The sequence below is a fragment of the Equus asinus genome, chromosome 22, assembly GCF_041296235.1.
Source record: "Equus asinus isolate D_3611 breed Donkey chromosome 22, EquAss-T2T_v2, whole genome shotgun sequence".
In the NCBI taxonomy this organism is placed as follows: Eukaryota; Metazoa; Chordata; class Mammalia; order Perissodactyla; family Equidae; genus Equus; species Equus asinus.
The window spans coordinates 35,832,103-35,852,065 of record NC_091811.1 but is presented as its reverse complement, the minus strand read 5'-3'; the positions used below and the strand labels follow the sequence as shown (position 1 = coordinate 35,852,065).

General features: G+C 46.3%; 1 protein-coding gene and 1 long non-coding RNA gene across 6 annotated transcripts in view; one reads left to right on the top strand and one right to left on the bottom strand.

Annotated features, from left to right (window-relative positions):
* The window catches only part of LOC123287838 (uncharacterized), a 73,453-nt gene extending 64,822 nt beyond the window's left edge, over window positions 1-8,631 (bottom strand). For all 4 annotated transcript variants that reach the window (XR_006531207.2, XR_006531208.2, XR_011497123.1 and 1 more), the window contains exon 1: window positions 8,496-8,631. This is a non-coding gene — a long non-coding RNA (uncharacterized lncRNA). The remainder of the gene's footprint in view (window positions 1-8,495) is intronic.
* Window positions 4,565-10,315, top strand: BHLHE41 (basic helix-loop-helix family member e41). Of its 2 annotated transcripts, XM_070494987.1 has the most exons (7): window positions 4,571-4,625; window positions 5,072-5,148; window positions 5,242-5,948; window positions 6,087-6,150; window positions 6,483-6,590; window positions 6,917-7,028; window positions 7,495-10,315. In XM_070494987.1, the coding sequence occupies exons 3-7, from the start codon at window positions 5,554-5,556 to the stop codon at window positions 8,580-8,582; spliced, it is 1,767 nt and encodes a 588-aa protein (XP_070351088.1). In that variant the 5' UTR covers window positions 4,571-4,625; window positions 5,072-5,148; window positions 5,242-5,553; the 3' UTR covers window positions 8,583-10,315. The 2 variants fall into 2 exon arrangements, with proteins under 2 accessions (XP_014702392.3, XP_070351088.1); XM_014846906.3 differs by having other exon boundaries at window positions 4,565-5,948.
* The last annotated feature ends 9,648 nt before the right edge of the window (window positions 10,316-19,963 follow it).

The window sequence follows — 19,963 nt, the reverse complement described above, 5'->3', positions numbered from 1 at the left end:
TGAATTCTTGCTTTAAGTTAACTATTGAATAAAATTTATACCAATAGATTCTAATTCCAGAATTTCTACCACATTCTAATTCTAAGGGTAGCCTTAAATTCTCCTTAGCTATTCTTTTTGTTGCTTTCATAAAGCAACAGACTCTGCTACAAATAGCTCTCTGCACTGGGGGGACACCATCTGAAAACTGATTCAAGGACCATCCATGCCCATAATGGGCAGGTGAGATAAATACCAGGGGGATCCCCTGTGGTGTTCTTAGACTTGGCTCTCTTCTAGTTGTCTCTTCTATGTAAAAACCCCAGGAACACTGAGCATATGTTAAATTTGGGACCACTTGCACGAGTGTTTATGATAATCACATAAGTACAAAAACACAAATGATTTCAACAGTAATAAAATTCATTTCTGATACTTAATATTACCTGCTCCTTGGTGCTATGCAAAGACTAATAAGTGTATAAACTTCTTGAGTGGTGTCTCAGAAATATAAAATGTGATTCACGTGCATGTTTACAACCACAAAGACACACTAATTGGTATTCTACACAAAGACTTAAGTTCTTTCACAAATTAAATAGGGACACCAGCTCTGTTCCTGTTAATTCGCTGAGTATGCAACTGGAAAACCCAACTTTCTATTCTGGCATTTTAAATCTGGTACCTTCAGCAAATAGCATTATCAATCTTTTCGTCTTTTGTGTGTGTTTTTTGAGGAAGACTAGCCCTGAGCTAACATCTACCGCCAATCCTCCTCTTTTTGCTGAGGAAGATTGGCCCTGAGCTAACATCCGTACCCATTGTCCTCTATTTTATATGTGGGATGCCTGCCACAGCATGGCTTGATAAGCCATGCGTAGGTCCACACCCAGGATCCGAACCAGCAAACCCCGGGCCACTTAAGCGGAATGCGTGAACTTAACCACTGCGCCACCAGGCTGGCCTCGCATTATCAATATTTTAAAGTCATATTTGGCTTCTGGAGAGTAGCAGTGGGGTGTCCCTCCCTCCTAAGATCCTTCAATGAGGTGGCTTCTTTCTGTGGTCTGCCTGACAACACTAACCTTTCTCCCTAAGAGCAATGTGTGTGCCCAGAGAAGGGACACCAAGGGGCTTCACACATCCCCCATCTATCATCCCACTTTGGTCCCCCACCGCCCCCACATTAAATTTAGCATCAACCCTAAGCTTTGTCCTTTAGATTTTTATGAACTCTGCTTAATGGGGTACACTCCCCTTTTTGATGTAAAGTGATGTAGAATGACTATAAATTCTTGTCCACCATCCAAAACAGAGGTGATTAAGAAAGGCATCTGCCCACCTGATGGGGCATTTTCACAGCAGGACAGGCAGGAGGCTCTACCCTGGGCAGATCTGGGGCCTTCAAGATCGTTAGAGACGGACAGTTAGTTTGAAGCAGATCCAGGGTCCCAAAACACCCTCATCTCCTCTCCAGGACAGCGACAGGGCTTGCAGGACCCTAAAGATGCAGAAAGCCTCTCTTCTCTATGGAAAGTTTAATCCTCTCAGGAGAGTTCTGTTTCTGTTGGAAATCCAAGACTTTGCAAGCAAACATGATAAGAACTTCCAAAGTCATAAGGTAAAAATAATGAGTGTAGGGCTTAGAATCCTGAGGCAGGGGTGGGGGGTTGTGGGGGTGAGACCTGGGATAAGTGTTCCCTTTCATTAGAGTCTCTATAGGTAGTGATTTCCCTACTCAACCAAAGAAAAGCCGTGGAAGCAGCTTCCTCCTCACCTATTAAAAGGAGAAAGATGGGCATCTTTAATTGAAAGCAAGGCATCATAAAATTCTTTAATTATAGGCTCAAAGGGGCTTTGAGCTCATCTTGTATCTCCTTGGCTTTCAGCAGGACAGCATTAAACCTTCCTAAAAAGATAAGACTCAACCTATTTTTAAACATACCCAAAGAGGGCATTCTAGTCTTCTGTTCCTTTGTTAGGGGAATTTTTTTTCCCTTTCTAACCTCACCACAGGTGAACTCCCCATTACTAACCTGAAGCTTTCATATTAGAGTTTGGCTTGGTTTGCTCCGTGGAAATGGTGAACAGCTGGTCACCATTAGCCTCCTCTAAACTGTACTTCCATGCGTCCCTCTGTATGAAATTATAACAATTAATTAGGATATTTCGATTTAATAAATTTGGAGGTAGGTGCCAACTGAATCACTCACTGACAAAAGACTGCCATCCTTCTTTTTCTTATACTTTTTTCTTTCTCTATACTTTTTTCTTAGCTCCTGTGCTAACATCGTTCCCTTCCCATCTCTCTTCCAACACTGCCCACACACATTCGTGCGCATGCACACATACACACATGCACACACACACACACCAAATGTGCACACCCACACTGGTAAAAAAAAAAAAAAAAACCCAAAAAACTCTTAAACAGCTATTTAACATTTAGACCTGGGCCCTCACTGTTCACATCAAGGGGTGATGGTTAAGAGCACAGACTGTGGAGCTCAATGTCTGGGCTTTAATCCTGCCTCTGGGACTAAGAACACATTTTTGTAATCTCCTCATCCATCTATTTTCTCATCTGTAGAATGGAGACAATAATAGTATCTACTTACAAGGTTGTGGAAAGGATTAATAAGTTAACACATGAAAAACTCTTAGAATCGTGTCTGATCCTTTAATTGTAGATGCTATATAGTTGTTAGCTACTGTTATACCCTCCTTGCAGCAAAGGGACATTTGGAAGCATTAAACTATGCCCATATTCCAGAGGCAAGAGTTTGAGAAAGAACGGGAGTAGAACTCAAGTTTAAGAGAAGCAGATAAGTAAGATGGGACATCAAGGTGAAAGACTAAAGAAAAAAAGACAAAAAGTAAGAGAAAGAACAAACTACAGGGAAAAAGCAAAAGCAGACATTTAATGGGCGGAAAGCCAGGAAGAATAAAAACAGATGGGAAAGAACAGAAAAAGGGAAATGAATAAAAGGCAGCCATGAAAAGGAAAGACAGAAGAAAAGGAGGACTGAGAATAACATAGGAAACCAAACATTAGAAAAGACTCCATTTACAGCTTGAGCTGTGTATCAGAAAAAGAGAGCAGTGGAGAGAAAACAAAACGTTGTATACAGAAGTAGGGAAACTTGGTACAGAAGGGATGTGAGCAGAGAAGACAAAACTGCTAACACAAAAGACTTCATTTACAGCAACAGGCTTCTATGTCTTTAAATTATGGGAAGTTGACATCCAAAATTAACACACCCATGATCCACTGGGCTGCTTTCCCTATTCCTCCTAATTTAACTGGCTTTAGAGTCTGCTCCAGGCTTAGTCCCTAAGGTCTGCCCTGATCAGAGGTCTGCCTTGTGTCTTGTCTGCTCTACCGACAAGGCCAAGATGCAGTGATCTAGTCTTCATGTCATTTTCTCTAACTACTCCAGCCGTCCTTTTCAAGTGAAAATTTAGCTCTGGAGCAAATATTTACACACTCTTTCTTCTCCAACCATTCAGAAAGCTATAAGGGGAGCTGGTATTTTATTTTTTGATTATTCACCTTAACGGCATTCCCCTCCCCTGCTTTTTAAATTTTTTGGGGGGGGGGGGTCAATTTAGAACAGGAAGACAAAATGATACATTACTTCAGGGATATGCCGCTGTTAGGGCACCAAATTGCCCTCCCCACCAAAGGGAATTAATCACCCTATCACTTGGAAACAAGACGAAGGTTGGAATTAGGTTTAAAATAAAATCTATGTTTTAAAAATACTTTTTACGTATTTATCATTATTAAATCGCCTGTTTGGTGCAAAACACGTCCCCCTATTCGAGGCAGTCGAGAGACCTTAAAGGGCCCTCGAAACAGACAAAGCGGACGGACTTTGAGCGTCTGCTCACGCCGGGGTGAGCTTGGGCCGCCGCCGCCGCCGCCGCCGGAGTCACGAAGCCAGACGCGGCGCGCGTCTCCGCCCGGGACTCTGGAGACTGCAGCAGCGCGCGGCGCGGCCGCTGTCCGGGCGGCTCCTGGGGGCGGGGAGGAGTCGCGACTCCTGCAGACACGTGACCTCCTCCCAGCCGCCGCTTCCCGCGACCCAGATCCGTCCCCGGAACCCGCGCTTGGCGGGGCGGGCTGGGGGACACGTAGCGACGGCCCCAGTCCCAGCCGCGCCCCGGTGCGTGTGCATTCGGGGTACTTCTTCCCTTGGTCCACGTGCCAGTGGCGATCGTGACTGGTTCGGGGATCACCCAGGAGAATGTAAATCTTACTCTTGGTGCAGGAAGGAAAGATCTTTGGTTTTTATATCTGTCTACCGATATATAAAGAAATTAATATATATTCTCTCCATCCCACCCCCGGCAGACCAGAGTAGCGGCAGCGGGGCCAGAGACCTGGGAGTCCCTCAGGACATGCTTTCCCCTGGCCTCCAAGGCCGCAGCCGCCCGCTGCGCCGGGCGGCATGGGCTGTGCGCATCTCTGGGCACCTCCCGGTAACTCTCACTAGCAGTGAGTCATGCTCCGGGGTGGCTCTGGGGAAAGGTAGCCCGGCTCGTGCTGGTCTGTGCTTCCCCGCGCCCGGCGCCGCGGCTGCAGGGAGAGCGCGCGCACGCGCGCACGGGCTCCCCGCGCAGTGATGTGGCAGCAGCCGCAGGTCGGATCACGTTGCTGGCCCTGTGCTGGTACCCGTTTGAGACAGGATTAAGGAGGGAGGCTTTGGAGGTGCCAGCGGTAGTAAACGTGGGCTCTGCACACTCCTAGTGTCGCTTATCGCACGAGGAGTGGGGGGCGGGGAAAGCACCCAGCGCCACCCGAGGCGTGGAGGGGCGGCGGAGTTTCGCGGGCGAGTGATAGTGCTGCATTGCCTTTCCGCGGTAGCCCCTCTCGTGCCACCCCCCGTCTCCCCCTCCCTCCCCGCCGCGTTCCTCCGGGAGCACCAGAGGCCCCAAACGTCGTCATCTGCTGCTGTGATTAGTGGCACCGCAATTCCGGCTGCTGCGGGAAGTTTGGGTGGCCCAGGGACACCGTGTCGCCGAAAGAGACTTGGATTGCGACATTCTGACCCACTGACTACATTTTCATTTATCTTAAATCCTTCAGGAAACAGATTTCAAGTTGCCCCTTTTGGAGGCGACCTCCAACCGGGGCCAAGGGGGGTCCCCCCAGGCCACTGAGCGGTGAGCAAACAAGTCTCCAAATTTTCCTTCGGGACCGAAGTTTACCCACCGCGAATTCTCTTTCTTTTTCCTTTTTCTGGTCCAAACCAACAGTACAGTTGGTGGAAAAGCAAAAAGCCACGTTCACGTTCCTGCACCGTAATGACGGACAAACTGAGGGAGTCGCATTTCGGAGCCGAGGAAGCCCTGGCTGCCCCGCACCCCCTGCGCCCCCTCCCCCTCCCTCAGCTGACTGCATCGCCTTTGGGAAGATGAATAGCTTGGCTGAAGTTGTTTTTCCTTTCCGGTGGCCCTGATCAGGTGTCCCCGCCCCCTCCCGCCGTTCGCCTTCCCTCGCAGCCTGCTTCCAACGCCCCCTCCCGGCCCGGCCCCTCCTCCCCCGCCCCCCTCCGGGCTGGACCGCGGATGGTACGTTCCGCACGTGAGCTGGGTGCTGGTCTGGCCGGCGACGCGCGTGCCCTGTGGCCAAACACTGCCCGGAGTGAGAGCAAACTACCAGCGCAGTGGGGCCGGCGCGAGTGTGCGTGCGTGTGCGTGTGCGTGTGTGTGCGAGAGGGCGAGCGCGGTGGGAGGGGGGGACCAACTGCTTCACACTTTCAACACTGCACTGAAGAGAGAGAGAGAGAGAGAGAGACTGGAGACGCACAGATCCCCCCAAGATCTCCAAAAGCTACCGTCCCACAGATTATAGAACAGAACCCCAAAAATCGAAACAGAGGAAACGGACAGCGGTTGAACATGGACGAAGGAATTCCTCATTTGCAAGAGAGACAGTTACTGGAACATAGAGATTTTATAGGGTAAGGTGCAGGCACCCTTGCGAATATCTGTGTAGGCTTCAGTTTGATTTTTTTTTTCTTCTCCAGAAAGTGGTATGGAGCGGGCGAGGGCAGAGCACCTCCCCAAATGGGTGCCTGATGCTGATTTCTGTTTTGCAGACTGGACTATTCTTCTTTATATATGTGTAAACCCAAGAGGAGCATGAAGCGAGACGACAGCAAGGTAAGTGTAAGTTTCCGATGTTCCTCCTAACCTGCCTGGATAGTTAATTAGGGCCAGTGATTTCACAGCGAAGCTCTGCCCTCAAATATATTCCAGCCCTTGAGCTTCCCCAACTGTGAATTTTAAGTCGTTTGCTGGATACTCTCAGGGGGAGATTAAAAATCATACCTGAATTTAGATTGCATTTCAGAATAGTGCAGAGGAAAGAGGTTTCTTGGGCATAGTTTATCACATAGTATGGTTGCGGGGGGGGGGGGGGTGGATATTGTTATATCCAGTAAATGAATGTTTAGCTTATTGTTTTCTCTCTTCCATGACTCCCATACATTAAGGATACCTACAAATTACCGCACAGATTAATAGAAAAGAAAAGAAGAGACCGAATTAATGAATGCATTGCTCAGCTGAAAGATTTACTGCCCGAACATCTGAAGTTGACAGTAAGATGCACATTTTCATTCTTTGCTGCTCTCCATGGGTGTGTTAATAGCCTAGTACTCCTCCCGGAGATATCAGAATAAATGTAAATATCAGATGCGATACAACTTGTGCTATAGTGTAGAGTTTCCTACAAACTCAAGAGTAGGTGCTCACAACTGAAGCCAAGAAATCATTTCTAACCTGTCTTGTGGAAAGCTCAAGAAGTATAGGAATAGTACTTCTTTCAAAGTGTTTGCTTAAGTTGCTGTGCTGAATGGAGAGCCAATCAAGCCAAAGGTGTGTTTTTAAGTAACCAAGTGCCCCCTTCTCTTTTGCACCACTGCAGACTCTGGGGCATCTGGAGAAAGCCGTAGTCTTGGAATTAACTTTGAAACACTTAAAAGCTTTAACAGCCTTAACCGAGCAGCAGCATCAGAAGATAATTGCTTTACAGAATGGTAAGTCAGTTCAGGGAGGCCAACCCACCCTGATGAAGCCGGGCAGCCCACAGAGGAGCAGTGTTAGGACTCTTCTCTTCCCCCACCCCCACCTCCTGCCGTGGGCCACGGGCTCCCTCTCATTTGTTAAATTGCTTATACTTTCCCTTCATTGGAAAGTGCCCATTTCCCGCAGCATCCTAGAGGCTTTCAGCAGAACTCAGAGGAATCAGATTTTTATTTAAAGTGGCGGTTGCGCCCTCTCCACTTTGGTTTTTCAGCTGGGAGTAGAGCGCCCCCCAACCCCCCTTCCCACTTCTCCCACCCCCCGCGGCAACCGGTGGATTATATCACTCGAATACAGAGGAAAAACCGAGATCACTTTAGTCAATGCAGGGCCCACGTGATAAGCAGATGTTTTAACGTCGGTATTTTTCTTCTTGCCTCCATTCCTCTGTCCCCACCCCCATCCCCTTCCTCATCCTAGGGGAGCGATCTCTGAAATCGCCCATTCAGTCCGACTTGGATGCGTTCCACTCGGGATTTCAAACATGCGCCAAAGAAGTCTTGCAATACCTCTCCCGGTTTGAGAGCTGGACGCCCAGGGAGCCGCGGTGTGTCCAGCTGATCAACCACTTGCACGCCGTGGCCACCCAGTTCTTGCCCACTCCCCAGCTGTTGACTCAACAGGTCCCTCTGAGCAAAAGCACCGGCGCGCCCTCGGCCGCCGCCCCCGCGGCCGCCCCCTGCCTGGAGCACGCGGGCCAGAAGCTGGAGCCCCTCGCCCACTGCGTGCCGGTCATCCAGCGGACTCAGCCCAGCGCCGAGCTCGCCGCCGAGAACGACACGGACACCGACAGCGGCTACGGCGGCGAGGCCGAGGCCCGGCCGGACCGTGAGAAGAGCAAAGGCGCGGGGGCGAGCCGCATTACCATCAAGCAGGAGCCCCCCGGGGAAGACTCGCCGGCGCCCAAAAGGATGAAGCTGGATTCCCGCGGCGGCCCGGGGGGCGGCGCGGCGGCGGCAGCGGCCGCGCTTCTGGGGCCCGACCCGGCAGCCGCGGCCGCGCTGCTGCGACCCGACGCCGCCCTGCTCAGCTCCCTGGTGGCGTTCGGCGGAGGCGGGGGCGCGCCCTTTGCGCAGCCCGCGGCCGCTGCCGCCCCGTTCTGCTTGCCCTTCTACTTCCTCTCGCCGTCGGCGGCCGCCGCCTACGTGCAGCCCTTCCTGGACAAGAGCGGCCTGGAGAAGTACCTGTACCCGGCGGCGGCCGCCGCCCCGTTCCCGCTGCTCTACCCCGGCATCCCCGCCCCGGCCGCCGCCGCCGCGGCCGCCGCTGCCGCCGCCGCGGCCGCCGCCTTCCCCTGCCTGTCCTCGGTATTGTCGCCCCCGCCCGAGAAAGCGAGCGCCGCCGCCGCCGCGACCCTCCTGCCACACGAGGTGGCGCCCCCTGGGGCGCTGCACCCCCCGCACCCGCACGGCCGCACCCACCTGCCCTTCGCCGGCCCTCGTGAGCCCGGGAATCCGGAGAGCTCTGCTCAGGAAGATCCCTCGCAGCCAGGAAAGGAGACCCCCTGAATCCTTGCACCCCTTTCTTCGAAAGGACGAGGGTTCACGCGGAATAATAATATTAATAAGTTAAAACACCCTTAACGTTTTTAAGGGAGGAAGTGTAATAGATGCACGACAGGCTTTTTTTTTTTAAAAAAAAAAAAAACAGGTGTTTTGTGTACATTTGGAGTTCCTGTTTTGCTCATCCCTCACCACCCCACCTTCCACACACCCTTTCTTCCCCCACCAGCTGTAAAAGAACCTCTGCGATAGATACTGATTCTTTTTTCTTTAAAGAACTCCCCCAAATAAGTTTTGCCTTTCTTTAGGCCACGTTCCACTATCTTTTAAAATATAGAAGCTAATTCTCGAGGAAGTAAGAATGGTCTGTTCTGTGGCTGAGGGCATTGAACCAGGGCAGGGGGACAGGTGGCTGAGGAGTTGACATGGAACAGCAGGTAGCTGTTTGTTATCTGTGTTTCAGTGCGGTCCTGCCTGCTTCAGGAGGCTTTCCACAAACAGAATGAGGCTCTTTTAGAATTGAATTTACTCTTCAGTATTTTATAATGTTCAGCTTTTTAAAAGGCATATATTTTTCAAAGAGGAAGAGGTGAGGATGCAGTCGCTTGCGTTGCCACCTATTCTGAAGTGGTTTGAATGGTATCCCTTAGTAACTTGAACTTGTTTAAAGAGACACGGAGTTGTGCCATCGTCCGAACTAAGTCAGGGAAGGAGATGGGTGAGGAAGGCCAGAATCATTCTTAGTCCATTTGCTAGCACTTTATTGAGAAATTGACCGTGAATCAATTGACCCATTTTAATTTCATATATATGTATATGAATATATATATATCAAGTGCATCTATTCCCACCCTGGCATTATTTAATCCATCATGATCCTAAGTTGTTATAATCTTGCTGTAAAAAAAAAAAAAAGAATGTGCACTGAACTTAAAAGCAAAGAAAGAAAACAAGTCCAAACTGATTTATCCTATATTCTGTTAGATCACAAAAGCGGAGGAAAGCATTAAACTGGTCAGTTTTGATTAGAAATGCTGTAAAGATGTGGAATGAAGCCCTGGGAGGCCTTCCGATCTCCAAGTCTATGTATTTTCTGGAGACCAAACCAGATACCAGATAATCACAAAGAAAGCTTTTTTAATAAGGCTTAAACCAAGACCTTGTCTAGATATTTTTAGTTTGTTGCCAAGGTAGCACTGTGAGGAATCTCACTTGAATGTTATGTAAGGGGTGAGACACAACAGTCTGACTATGAGTGAAGAAAATATCTGGGTCTTTTAGTCAGTTTGGTGCATTTGCTGCTGCTGTTGCTACTGTTTGCCTCAAACGCTGTGTTTAAACAACGTTAAATTCTTAGCCTACAAGGTGGCTCTTATGTACATAGTTGTTAATACATCCAATTAATGATGTCTGACATTGCTATTTTTGTAGGGAGAAAATACGTGCTAATGATATTTTGAGTTAAAATATCTTTTGGGGAGGATTTGCTGAAAAGTTGCACTTTTGTTACAATGCTTATGCTTGGTACAAGCTTATGCTGTCTTAAATTATTAAAAAAAATAAATAAATACTGTCTGCAAGAAACCACCTGGTTTAGAAAAGTTTAGTATGTGAAGATAAACTAGAAATTATCTTTATATTCTAGTATTTTCAGCACTCCATAAGTTCTATTACTTAAATATTGCCACACTTTTGTGATTTTAAAATTCTTACTAAGGAATAAAAACTTTAATATACGATATGAGACTGTCTAATAATTAAAAAGATAATGGATGCTCGATTAGTTTTAGGGTATCTGTGAATATAGGGATGAAAGTCACTTAGGTTCTCAGAATACAACTTTATTTGTCATTGGCTTAATATCACATGTTTCCAGTGTTTTGCAAGTCTCCGGGCTCTGGCTGTCTCTACCTGCTTGTTCCCAACTTATTTTAGTGAAAAGTGTAAAAGAAAAACCTACCAATCACTTGTGTGGTTTATGTTAGACACAATTCGCTAATATTTTTAAGATTGATGAATTTTTCACTTTTCATCTTTGACACCACATAGCCACTGTAGTATGGTCTGGTGTCTCTCTTTCTCTGGGTCCCCTATAAAATATAGTACCACTTGGGGGTGCTTAATTGATCAGTTTATTTTAGCTCCTTAACCTTTATAAAATAATTCTTTTGTGGGACTTTATCATGGAATTCAAGAAACAGAAATAATTTCTAGACTTTTCTCAAATTTATAATCAAATCTGTGATTTGATACAAACTATGTGAAGGATTGTCAATTTGTTAGTTTCAATAATGTTCTTTACAAACCCCTTGATTTTTGAAAGGTGTTGAAATAATAGTCAAAATTTATGAGATGTAGAAAAAGTGCTCCCTCTGCTGACTTTATGGCAATCAAACTACAAGTCTCAGAAAGTGGAGCTGGAAGGAGCCTCAGAGATCAGCTTGTCCAGGTCCCTGCACTTGATAATAGGAGGGAAACGAAGCCCAGAGATAGCAAATATATTTCAAAGGTCGCACAGCTACCTGGAGCCAGCACTAGAGGCCAGATCTATCGTATCCCCCAGTCAGTGAACTTCTTCCCACGGCAGCATCTTGAACCAAATAGACTGAATTTGATTGGGTAGCATTCATGAAACATCATGAATAAACCACAGGAACAAAGGAAATAACAATGCTGGAAAACCACGTAGGGTTTTTGAGCATTGCAATTTATTGAAGTTTAGAAAAATATTCTATCTGTGTAGACCAGAATAATGGGAAAAATAGTGTTTTAAATATTTTGAGCTACATTTTAATGCCATATTGTATTAATATGTTTCATAAACAAAAAAGATTCCAAGTAAATTGGAGGATAATAAAATGTTTTAGCATTTGTATAACTTTGGTATAATAAAATGGGAAACCTTAGGGTTGGACCAGATTTTATAGGTTGGTTATTTAGTCCAAATGCCTATATTCTAACATGGTAATAAGATAAAGTTAGGACAGAATTGCAAAATAATGTTGTCTATATGGCATCTGAAAAATGTTATTTTGGTCATTGATTTATTTTAATGAATTAAAAGACTGGAGTCATAATTCACTAAGGAGGGTTTTATACCTGCAGTGGTGAAATTTTAGCCAAACTGCTTCACAGTGTATGTGATTTTTCAATTGAAGACAAATATGAATCTTGAGTCATAATACTTTTATACATATAGCAGCATACCAATTAATTTTACATTCACATATTTTTCAGCAAACTTTATGTTGAATTGATAAATGGCCTTTTCTTCCCAAAGAGCTAAGCACATTTGTAAGGCACTAGAAACTACATTTTCATAGCTATTGAAAAGTATCACTGGCATTTTAGTTCCTATCATTATGAAAACTATTTTTCATTTGGTTCTCTGTTGCTGGCCGTCTAGGTCATAACTTTGGTTATTGCCCATCACCTGAGATTTGTTCAAAAGTATGTAAAAGAAGCCTTAGGCTCTTCCTAACTATGTCACAGGTCAGGAACCTCACCATGGAAGGCGATTGCCAAATGAGACCTAGGAAGACATGGCTGGGCAAACAGACTAGGGCCTTTTACTTTAGAAAGAAATCAACAGAGCCCTCATGAATGAATGAAGGCCATCCTAATGCCAAAAGCTAGTTGTACTATGGTGATCACGGTATTTTACTTCAGATAGCAATCTGATGTTTTTCATTAAACAAAAATTCTTAATCTGTTGGACCCTCAGATCAATATATTTAGGGCCCCTCATTGTTCGGTGTTGTTTTAAATAAATTTAAAATGGATATACAGTGCATGCTAAAGTTCAATGTAAGTTCCAGTTTTTCACAGAGTTTAATAGACGATTGACATGGAAAATTATCACATATTTTCTGTGATTAAGATGGGATTTATACTAAAAAACATGTGCAACATGTACTTTAAAAATATGCTCCTAGAAAGGAGTTGGACATTTGTCTTAAAATTGGGTTTCTTGTACTTGTTCAGTGATTCCATATTGAAAATTCCAGACAAATGTAAAACTATACCTTTCTAAAAGTTGATATTTTAAAATTCCAAATTCAGTGATGCCCAGTTCATCTGGCCTCAGGGAATTAATGTGCTCCATGTAACAACGGTTCAGAACAGTGAAACTTTTATGTTCAAGTGCCAACATTGTTTCTCTTTTTTTTTCTTTCTTAAATTATTTTAGTGGAAAACCTTACTAAAATATGTTATACAGGTCCTCTAAAGTGTCTTGCACGTCTTAGAAAAAAATACCTGATCTGTAGTTAACCTTTCTCAATAATTCAGGGTCATCATTATAAACATCACTCTTGCACTATGCCTGTCATCTGGGAATATTGGCACCTGCACTAAATTCTTTTTGAGTTCTTATATCTGCTTTTATTAGATTTTTCAGTCTCTTTACTCATGGTCCGGCTGCCAGCTGTCACTTCTTGATGTGTCAGAGTGCTTGCCTCCAACTTTTATCTAATTTGCTACTCTGACTTACTATGGCCTGTGCAACCATTTTAACCAAAACCACACCCATTTGAAATGTGTCTAAAATTAGAATGAATAGGCTTTAACAGTACCTGAAGGTACTTCTCTAAATTGTATGAGCTTGTAGAATGTTTCTACAGTGACACATTTCTCCTTCCAACCTTTTTTCCTCATTTCTTTTAACTTTGACATGCTCAGCAATGTTCCCTATCAGAACACTTAATGCAAAAGCCTTCAAATACTTTATATATTTTTGATCATTTTATTACATAAAAAAGCAGCTCACTAATGGTTTTATTCCACAGCTAACCACAAAATAAAGAAATTTTCATGCCAGAAACAAATTATTTGATTTGATGAACACTTCTTTCTCTCAGGTTGATAAGAATGGGAGACCAAGGGTCATTAGTGAAAACTGATTGACATTTTGATTCATGGATGACCCTGGACCCTGCTTCTGGTGTGTAATCTCCTCCACCGCTGGATTTTGGACATCTTGGGTGGCAGGTCCAGAAAACCATTCTGGGGAACTGGCAGGGAGGATGTGCTTTTGAGTTTAGATGTTGCCTTCGAGTTTAGACACACCCATTGGAAACCTTCTGGTGAGAGGTTTCAGGCTCCCCGCGGATTGCAGCACACTCCTTTTCTCTTTGAGCCTACAGATTCAATAAATAGTGGGTAAGGGGATACAGACATTTGTTTTGCTCCTACTTCGTGAGGTACTGTGGTAAGAGCTGGAGAATCAAAGATTAATAATCTCTAAGCATCTCAAAGTCTAGTGGGGATGACAGACGCACACTAAAATAAACATAGTTAAGTGCTATGCAGGGGTGAATACAATAGTGGGGGGGTGAGGATTGCTAACTTCATCCGGGTGGGACAGAGAAGGCCTTGAGAAGTAGCTGCATTTTACAGAATGAACAGGAGAGTAAGCCCATGGGGCTATCTCCAAGGAGAAGACTGTGGCACACTGTGGTCCTGTGCTGAGCACCAGGACAGTTTAATTGGTTCTATTTGACTTGAGGTCTGAGTTAGGATTTCCCAACTTCTCAGCTTCTTTAGAATTTGACTGCCATACTGGCTTTCCCTATCGTCTCCTCCTGAGGATCTGAACCATGAGCTGGCACTGAGAGTCACGGTACTTTCTACTGCAAAGGATTGCATGCATAGCGTGATAGTATATAATGCAGAAGCGGGGAACAAACATCCCTCACAGGCAGCTCTGGCTCACCTCATTCATCCACCTGTCTTACAAAAGAAACTAAGGGTGACTTCTTTCCCTTCAAATAAGGGCATGATGATCCATGTTCTCCACTCAGTACCCAAAGGGGAAAGAGAGAGAGAGAGAGACAAGCCTTAGAGGGCAACAAGGAATCCTAAGGCCTGTTTGTCAAACCCTCTGGGAGGAAGCTGAGGCAAGCAACTAGTCCAAGGTCACACAGCTCAGTAAGTAGCAGAACCAGGATTGAAATCAGATTTTTTGGTTCTGAGTCCACTGCTCTTTATACTATCAACCCATAGTAACAGTAAAGAGGAGGCCACAGGCTGAAGTTTCCTCATGGAAGGAGTTGAGCTAGTCCGTGTGAGGTCCTAACAGGCGAGTATACATTGTTGGTGGAGAAGGAAAGATCGTCACGGTAATAGCGTGCCTAAATGATGGCATAGTGCCTGCAATACTTAAGATAGAGAAATTCTGGAGAAACAATTTTCAAGGTCCCCTACAAAGAACCATACAATTTTGCCTTGTACTCAATTTGAACACATCCAGAAATGTGCCCTCCCAGGTTTGGAAGTCTCCATGTTATCTGGTGAGCTTTCCACCTCTGCCTCCACCCCTCTACCTGGGTGGTTCCGGTTCAACTCTAAGAGATTGTCCACAAAAGAGGGGATCAAAAAGCAAGCTAGGAAGCTGGACAGAGGGAACCTTCAGAATTGAGGAAGTAGGAAAGAGGGCGATTTGCTACAGTTTTTATATGGAGTATTTTTAGGGTGTTGTAAACTCTAGCTGCCGTTTCAATTTGAAGCCTTTTACATATGGGTATGCACATGTGTACACAGAATATCAAATGCTTCACAACGGAGGTATTGAGTATCCACCACATAGCTCTGAAATAAACTTTGCTTCCATGTGCGGCTTTACAGGTTCCGCACTGTGTTTTGAAAATTAGTTTTAACAGGGGGACTTCACCCTGGCTCCAATTCCTAAAGATCTCAACTACTTAATCAGAAAATTCCCTGTAACATTTTAACGACACCAGCTTCTCCTTCCACGATACCTTAAGCAGAGCTTTGTTTTCGAGTTGATGTTATTTTGATCGAGACTCATCGGCAGAGCTACAAGGTGGCTGTGTGATCCGAGTAGGACCCAACAGGAGGAGAAACCCGACTCCACGCCCGCACCCATGGAGAGCTCTGCAGACCCGAGTGGGAGTGATAAAGGACCTATTTCTGAGCTCCGTGTTTGAAACGGACTCTAAAAATTGGTAAACCCACCCTAGCTCCTTAAAGCGCCGATCGAGCGCTGCGTGGTGGCGGGATTAAAGCAGGGGGGAATAATGTCATCAGCCTCGCGATCTGCAAGGAGCTCCAGGATTGGAAAGAGAGAGGCATTCTTAGGTTGCCTAGCGATAAATCTGCGGGTGATATCATTCTCCGGGAGCCCGGCCTCCCCCTCCAGTCCCCTCCCCGCCCCGCTTCCCTTTCTCCCCCCCCCCCCCCCCCCCCCACGCCCGGGTTCAAAGTACAGCCGCGCGGGGTGAGGGAGCCGGAGCCGGACGCAGCGCGGTCACGTGCACCCGCACATGCTGGGGCGCACGCTGCGCGGCACGTGAGAGGGGGCGGGGAGGGGCCGGCGCGCGGCCTTCCGCGCACGCGCGCTGGCCGCCGCGCCCGCCACCGCCCCCCCGCGCCGGGCCGCGGGCCCCGGCAGTCGGCGGGCTGCTCTGTGGAGGCTGGCCAGGTGCGGGGCGGCCGGGCCGAGGGCGGGGTGGCCAGGCGGGGACGAGGATGTGCCCTCCCGACAGCTGCGCCACACCCTGCCCCGCGGCGTCTCGCGGGCCGGCCCTAGATAGTCATTCCTCCCGAATTAAAGCTGCCCGGGATGCCGGACTCCTCGAGCCGTTCTGACACAGCAGTTTCCGAGCAGCCCGTCTGGGCGCGGGTTAGAGGAAGGTCGACAGCTGCCCGGGAGGGCCTGGGGGCGGGGGACCTTCAAGCCTGGGCTGGCCCCGGCCGGGGGAAGTGACAGGCCGGGCGGGGGTGAGGCGCTGTCACACACCCGGTGGCGCCCGGACGCAGGGCAGACCCTGAGCCCGTCCTGGTCCCTAGCCTAGACTCACTGTAGAGCCCCGCGGCGATGGGTGGGGGTGGGGAGGGAGTGCAGAGCAGTGATCCGGGCAGAAGAGGTGTCGCAGTACCGGCTCATGGAGGCATTGCCTCTTTCACTGGTCTCACTTTTGCAAATTAAATGCCCACTGATTAAGCACTAAGGAATTTATTTAATTTTGATAAAATATATTGGGACTTTCCGTGCAAGGTGTGAGGTAAAATAAGTGATTGTTTGCCGCTGATGGGTTCTGCGTGGTGCAGTCAAGAGAAGGAAATTAATGTAGCCAGGGGCTGAGGGATGGGGTTTTTTTTTTACGTTTAAAATAATTATTTACAAACTCCTCGGGAAAAATGATGAAGTTTCACACTTTGACTTTTTGAAACGATAAGGTTATTTGATTTGTAACACTTCCGGAAGCATGTATGTTTATTAACGATCTAAAATGAATAATTAGTTTGGAGGAGTTTGGAGTTGATGATGACATTTCGGTAACTGAGTATACCCCGGGGGTGTACAAAAGTATGGAAGCACCCCTACTCCCTGCAAATATGATTCTGGTCATGTGATGGGAAGGCCATCTCAGGCGTTGCCAGTGATATTTGGACAGGTCAGGTGCCAGTATTTGCTAAGACATAGTAGAGTGTGCTAAACTCTCCAGTCTAAAGGGTGCAGTGAGTGCCACCCTGGAGACAGGCTGATATAAGCCAACAGACATTCACAAAGCACTTGCCCAATCCATTGTTTGGGTGCCTTTTAATATGTATGCATAATGTCCTACAGGTTGAGTTTGAGTAACACTCCCCTACCTCCCAAAGGTTAGGCTGTTGACATGAGACAGTTTAGTTATTATTAATATTCTGAAAGTTGAAAAAGCAAAGATAGACTTCAGACATTCACTCAACAAATATAGATGAAGCTCTTATTCTGTGCCAGATGTTGGGCATACAGCAGTGACCCATACAAATTCATCACCCATCATGGTGCTCAAAACTGGTATAAAGCCTCACAAGTTCCCAGGCATTTGCCCACCGATATGATTTACGACGACTGGTGACTGTATTCGTCTGCCCTGGATTTTTTCCTTGGCTCTTGGGAAGAATGCCAGGTGAAGGGACTGAGGCTCCAGCGCCATCAGTCCCCTGCCCTTCCTCCTATCCCTGCTCCCCTTCCCCTACCCTTTTGGAACCATGCTAGTCTCCGTACTGGTCTTCCAACAGGACAGGCTTGATCCTTTCCCGGAATATTTGCATTTGCTCGTCCATCTGCCCGCAGCGCTCATCCTCCAGCTGTCTGGATGGCTGATTCCAAACCCCACCACCCCTTTTCTTTAGGTTTCTGCTCTAATGCCACTGCTTCAGAGAGACCCTCCCTGAGCAGCCCATAGGCAATATATAAAATACCCCCCGCCAACATCATTCTTTATTGTTACTGTTTTGTTTTTCTTCATAGTAGGTATCACCCCTAACATAGTGTGTGTATATGTATACACACATATATAAATAATTTGTTTATTGTTCATCTCTCTCATTAAGATGAACAGACCTTGTTTTGTTCATTGCCGTTTGTCCAGTGCCAAAATAATACCTTGCAATATAGAAATATATAAATATTTATTTGCCTTTTATAAATAAATATGTGTTACTCCTCAGTAAATATTTGCTGGATGAATGAATGAATATCTCTGGCAAGTACTTCAGCTTAAGGGTCTCCAGAGACAACAGCACACAACTTCTCAAAGCATCACCTTCCATACTGTGAATCCATTTCCTCAGTTCTCACTGAGTACCTGCTATGTCCCAGGCACTGGGTGGCATAGAGATGTCAACAAATGGTAAGGAGACAAAGGCAGTTAGCATCTCGTGCCTGCGGATGGGAAAAGATGTAGGGTGATTTGGAAGCAGGTTGAATTTTATTGCTGCAATAAAATTATATATATGGTATCTAAGCACTAATAGAGTTCCCCTAACAATAGAGTTAATATCAATTTCACCTTAGTCCAAATGATTATAACTTCTTATGTTAAAAAAAATTGTTCACTTAACTGAAATACTTTCTTTGAAATTTAAAATTAAAGAAGATTCTGATCATTTCTCCACCCCCTGAGTAGGAGAGAAGAAGCTACAATAGCCCCCTAGAAGAAGAAGTTTCAAAAAAGGTTTTATCTCAGCTCTGAGATGGCCCCTGAACCTGTGTGGAACTGAGTGGGACTCTCTGAGTGCAACCCATGATGGAATACACAACACATGTGACTAAGGCTGGAAGATTCCAGATGCTTCAGCACTTGACTGGCTCTGCCAGGTGTGGTAACCTTTGTCTCTTAAACAATGATCTTCTTCTAGGCAGGAACTAGTATCTATTTATCAGTGTATGCTTAGCATCTAGCACAATGCCTGGCAGACAGCAAACACTCAATAAATGGCTGTTGAAATCCAAACCCTCCTCTCCATTCCCATAATCATTGCCCTAGTTCCAAGCTTTATTATCTCTCACCTGGATTATTGCAAGAGCCTGCTCAGTGACCTTTGTCCAATCTTCCTTTCCCTATGCGTTGGCCACGCTGCCAGCACAATTAACTTTCTAAACACCGGACTAAAGGATACTATACTACAGAATAGTCAGGGACTCCCCATTACATGAAGAAGGTGTGAAGGCCTAACCCTTCCCTTGCAGTGTCACTGTCCTTCCACTCTATCCCTTCTCTCCTTTCTCCCAACCAGAAGATGGGTATCTAATGCTCTAATTGCACTGAACTACCACAAGTTCCTGAATGTGGTTTGTACTCTCAAATGTTTGTCTTTGGGTGGAATAGCCTTCATTTGGAGGCCTCCTATTCACACTTTAAAACTCAGCTCAAATTACATCTCCTCTGTGAAAATTGTCCAAAACTATCTTAGTCAAAACTTAACCTCACCCACTCTTTCGCCTTGTGTTCTCTTAGCTCTTTAACTCTCTACTTGGGTGTTTAAAATCTTATTCCACAAATGGGTGTGTGCATGAAATGATGCATATCTTGATTTTCTCTCATTAAATCTAACTTCAACCACCTCCCCAATGGCTGGTGGAAAATAATCTCAGTCACTGTGGGCTCTCCCACTCCCACCTGCTTTAGGATTTCACGAGGACCTGGGATGCCAGGTCCCAGGGGAAGGACCACTTCATTCTCAGACTGTCCTAGGTAATTGTCAGTGTCCGAGGCTGCTGCTTGCTAGCCCTGCGTCCTCTGCTGCTCTCTGGGTAGGAGTCTTTGCTGAGGCTGGATGATCCAGGCCTTAGGGCGTGGGGTCCCCATTCCCCTTTGAGCCTTTTCCACACCCAAGGAACTACAGACCTGTAACCTGACTGCCTTATTGCTTCTGCCTCTAGTCCTTCCTCCTGACATCATCTCCAGCTTTAGAGAGGGTTACAGGGACCAGGCAGTTAACCCAAATGAGTGATGTTGGCTAAGTGTAAGACCATAGACAATGGTAGGGACCACTGTAAACTGGAGGTTGTGCCCCCTTAAAAGGGACAGACTTTACTCAGCTCCACCTAATTGTAGCCAGGTCATCTGATTGTTCCAAGAGAGCTCAAATTTAGA

What these genes read in the sequence shown, in the direction of transcription:
- BHLHE41 (XM_014846906.3), top strand. Translation starts at nt 5,554, where the DNA reads ATGGTACGTTCCGCACGTGAGCTGGGTGCTGGTCTGGCCGGCGACGCG. An exon ending in GAACATAGAGATTTTATAGG is followed by an intron (nt 5,949 to 6,086) that starts GTAAGGTGCAGG and finishes TCTGTTTTGCAG; the next exon opens with ACTGGACTATTCTTCTTTAT. An exon ending in GATAATTGCTTTACAGAATG is followed by an intron (nt 7,029 to 7,494) that starts GTAAGTCAGTTC and finishes TCCTCATCCTAG; the next exon opens with GGGAGCGATCTCTGAAATCG.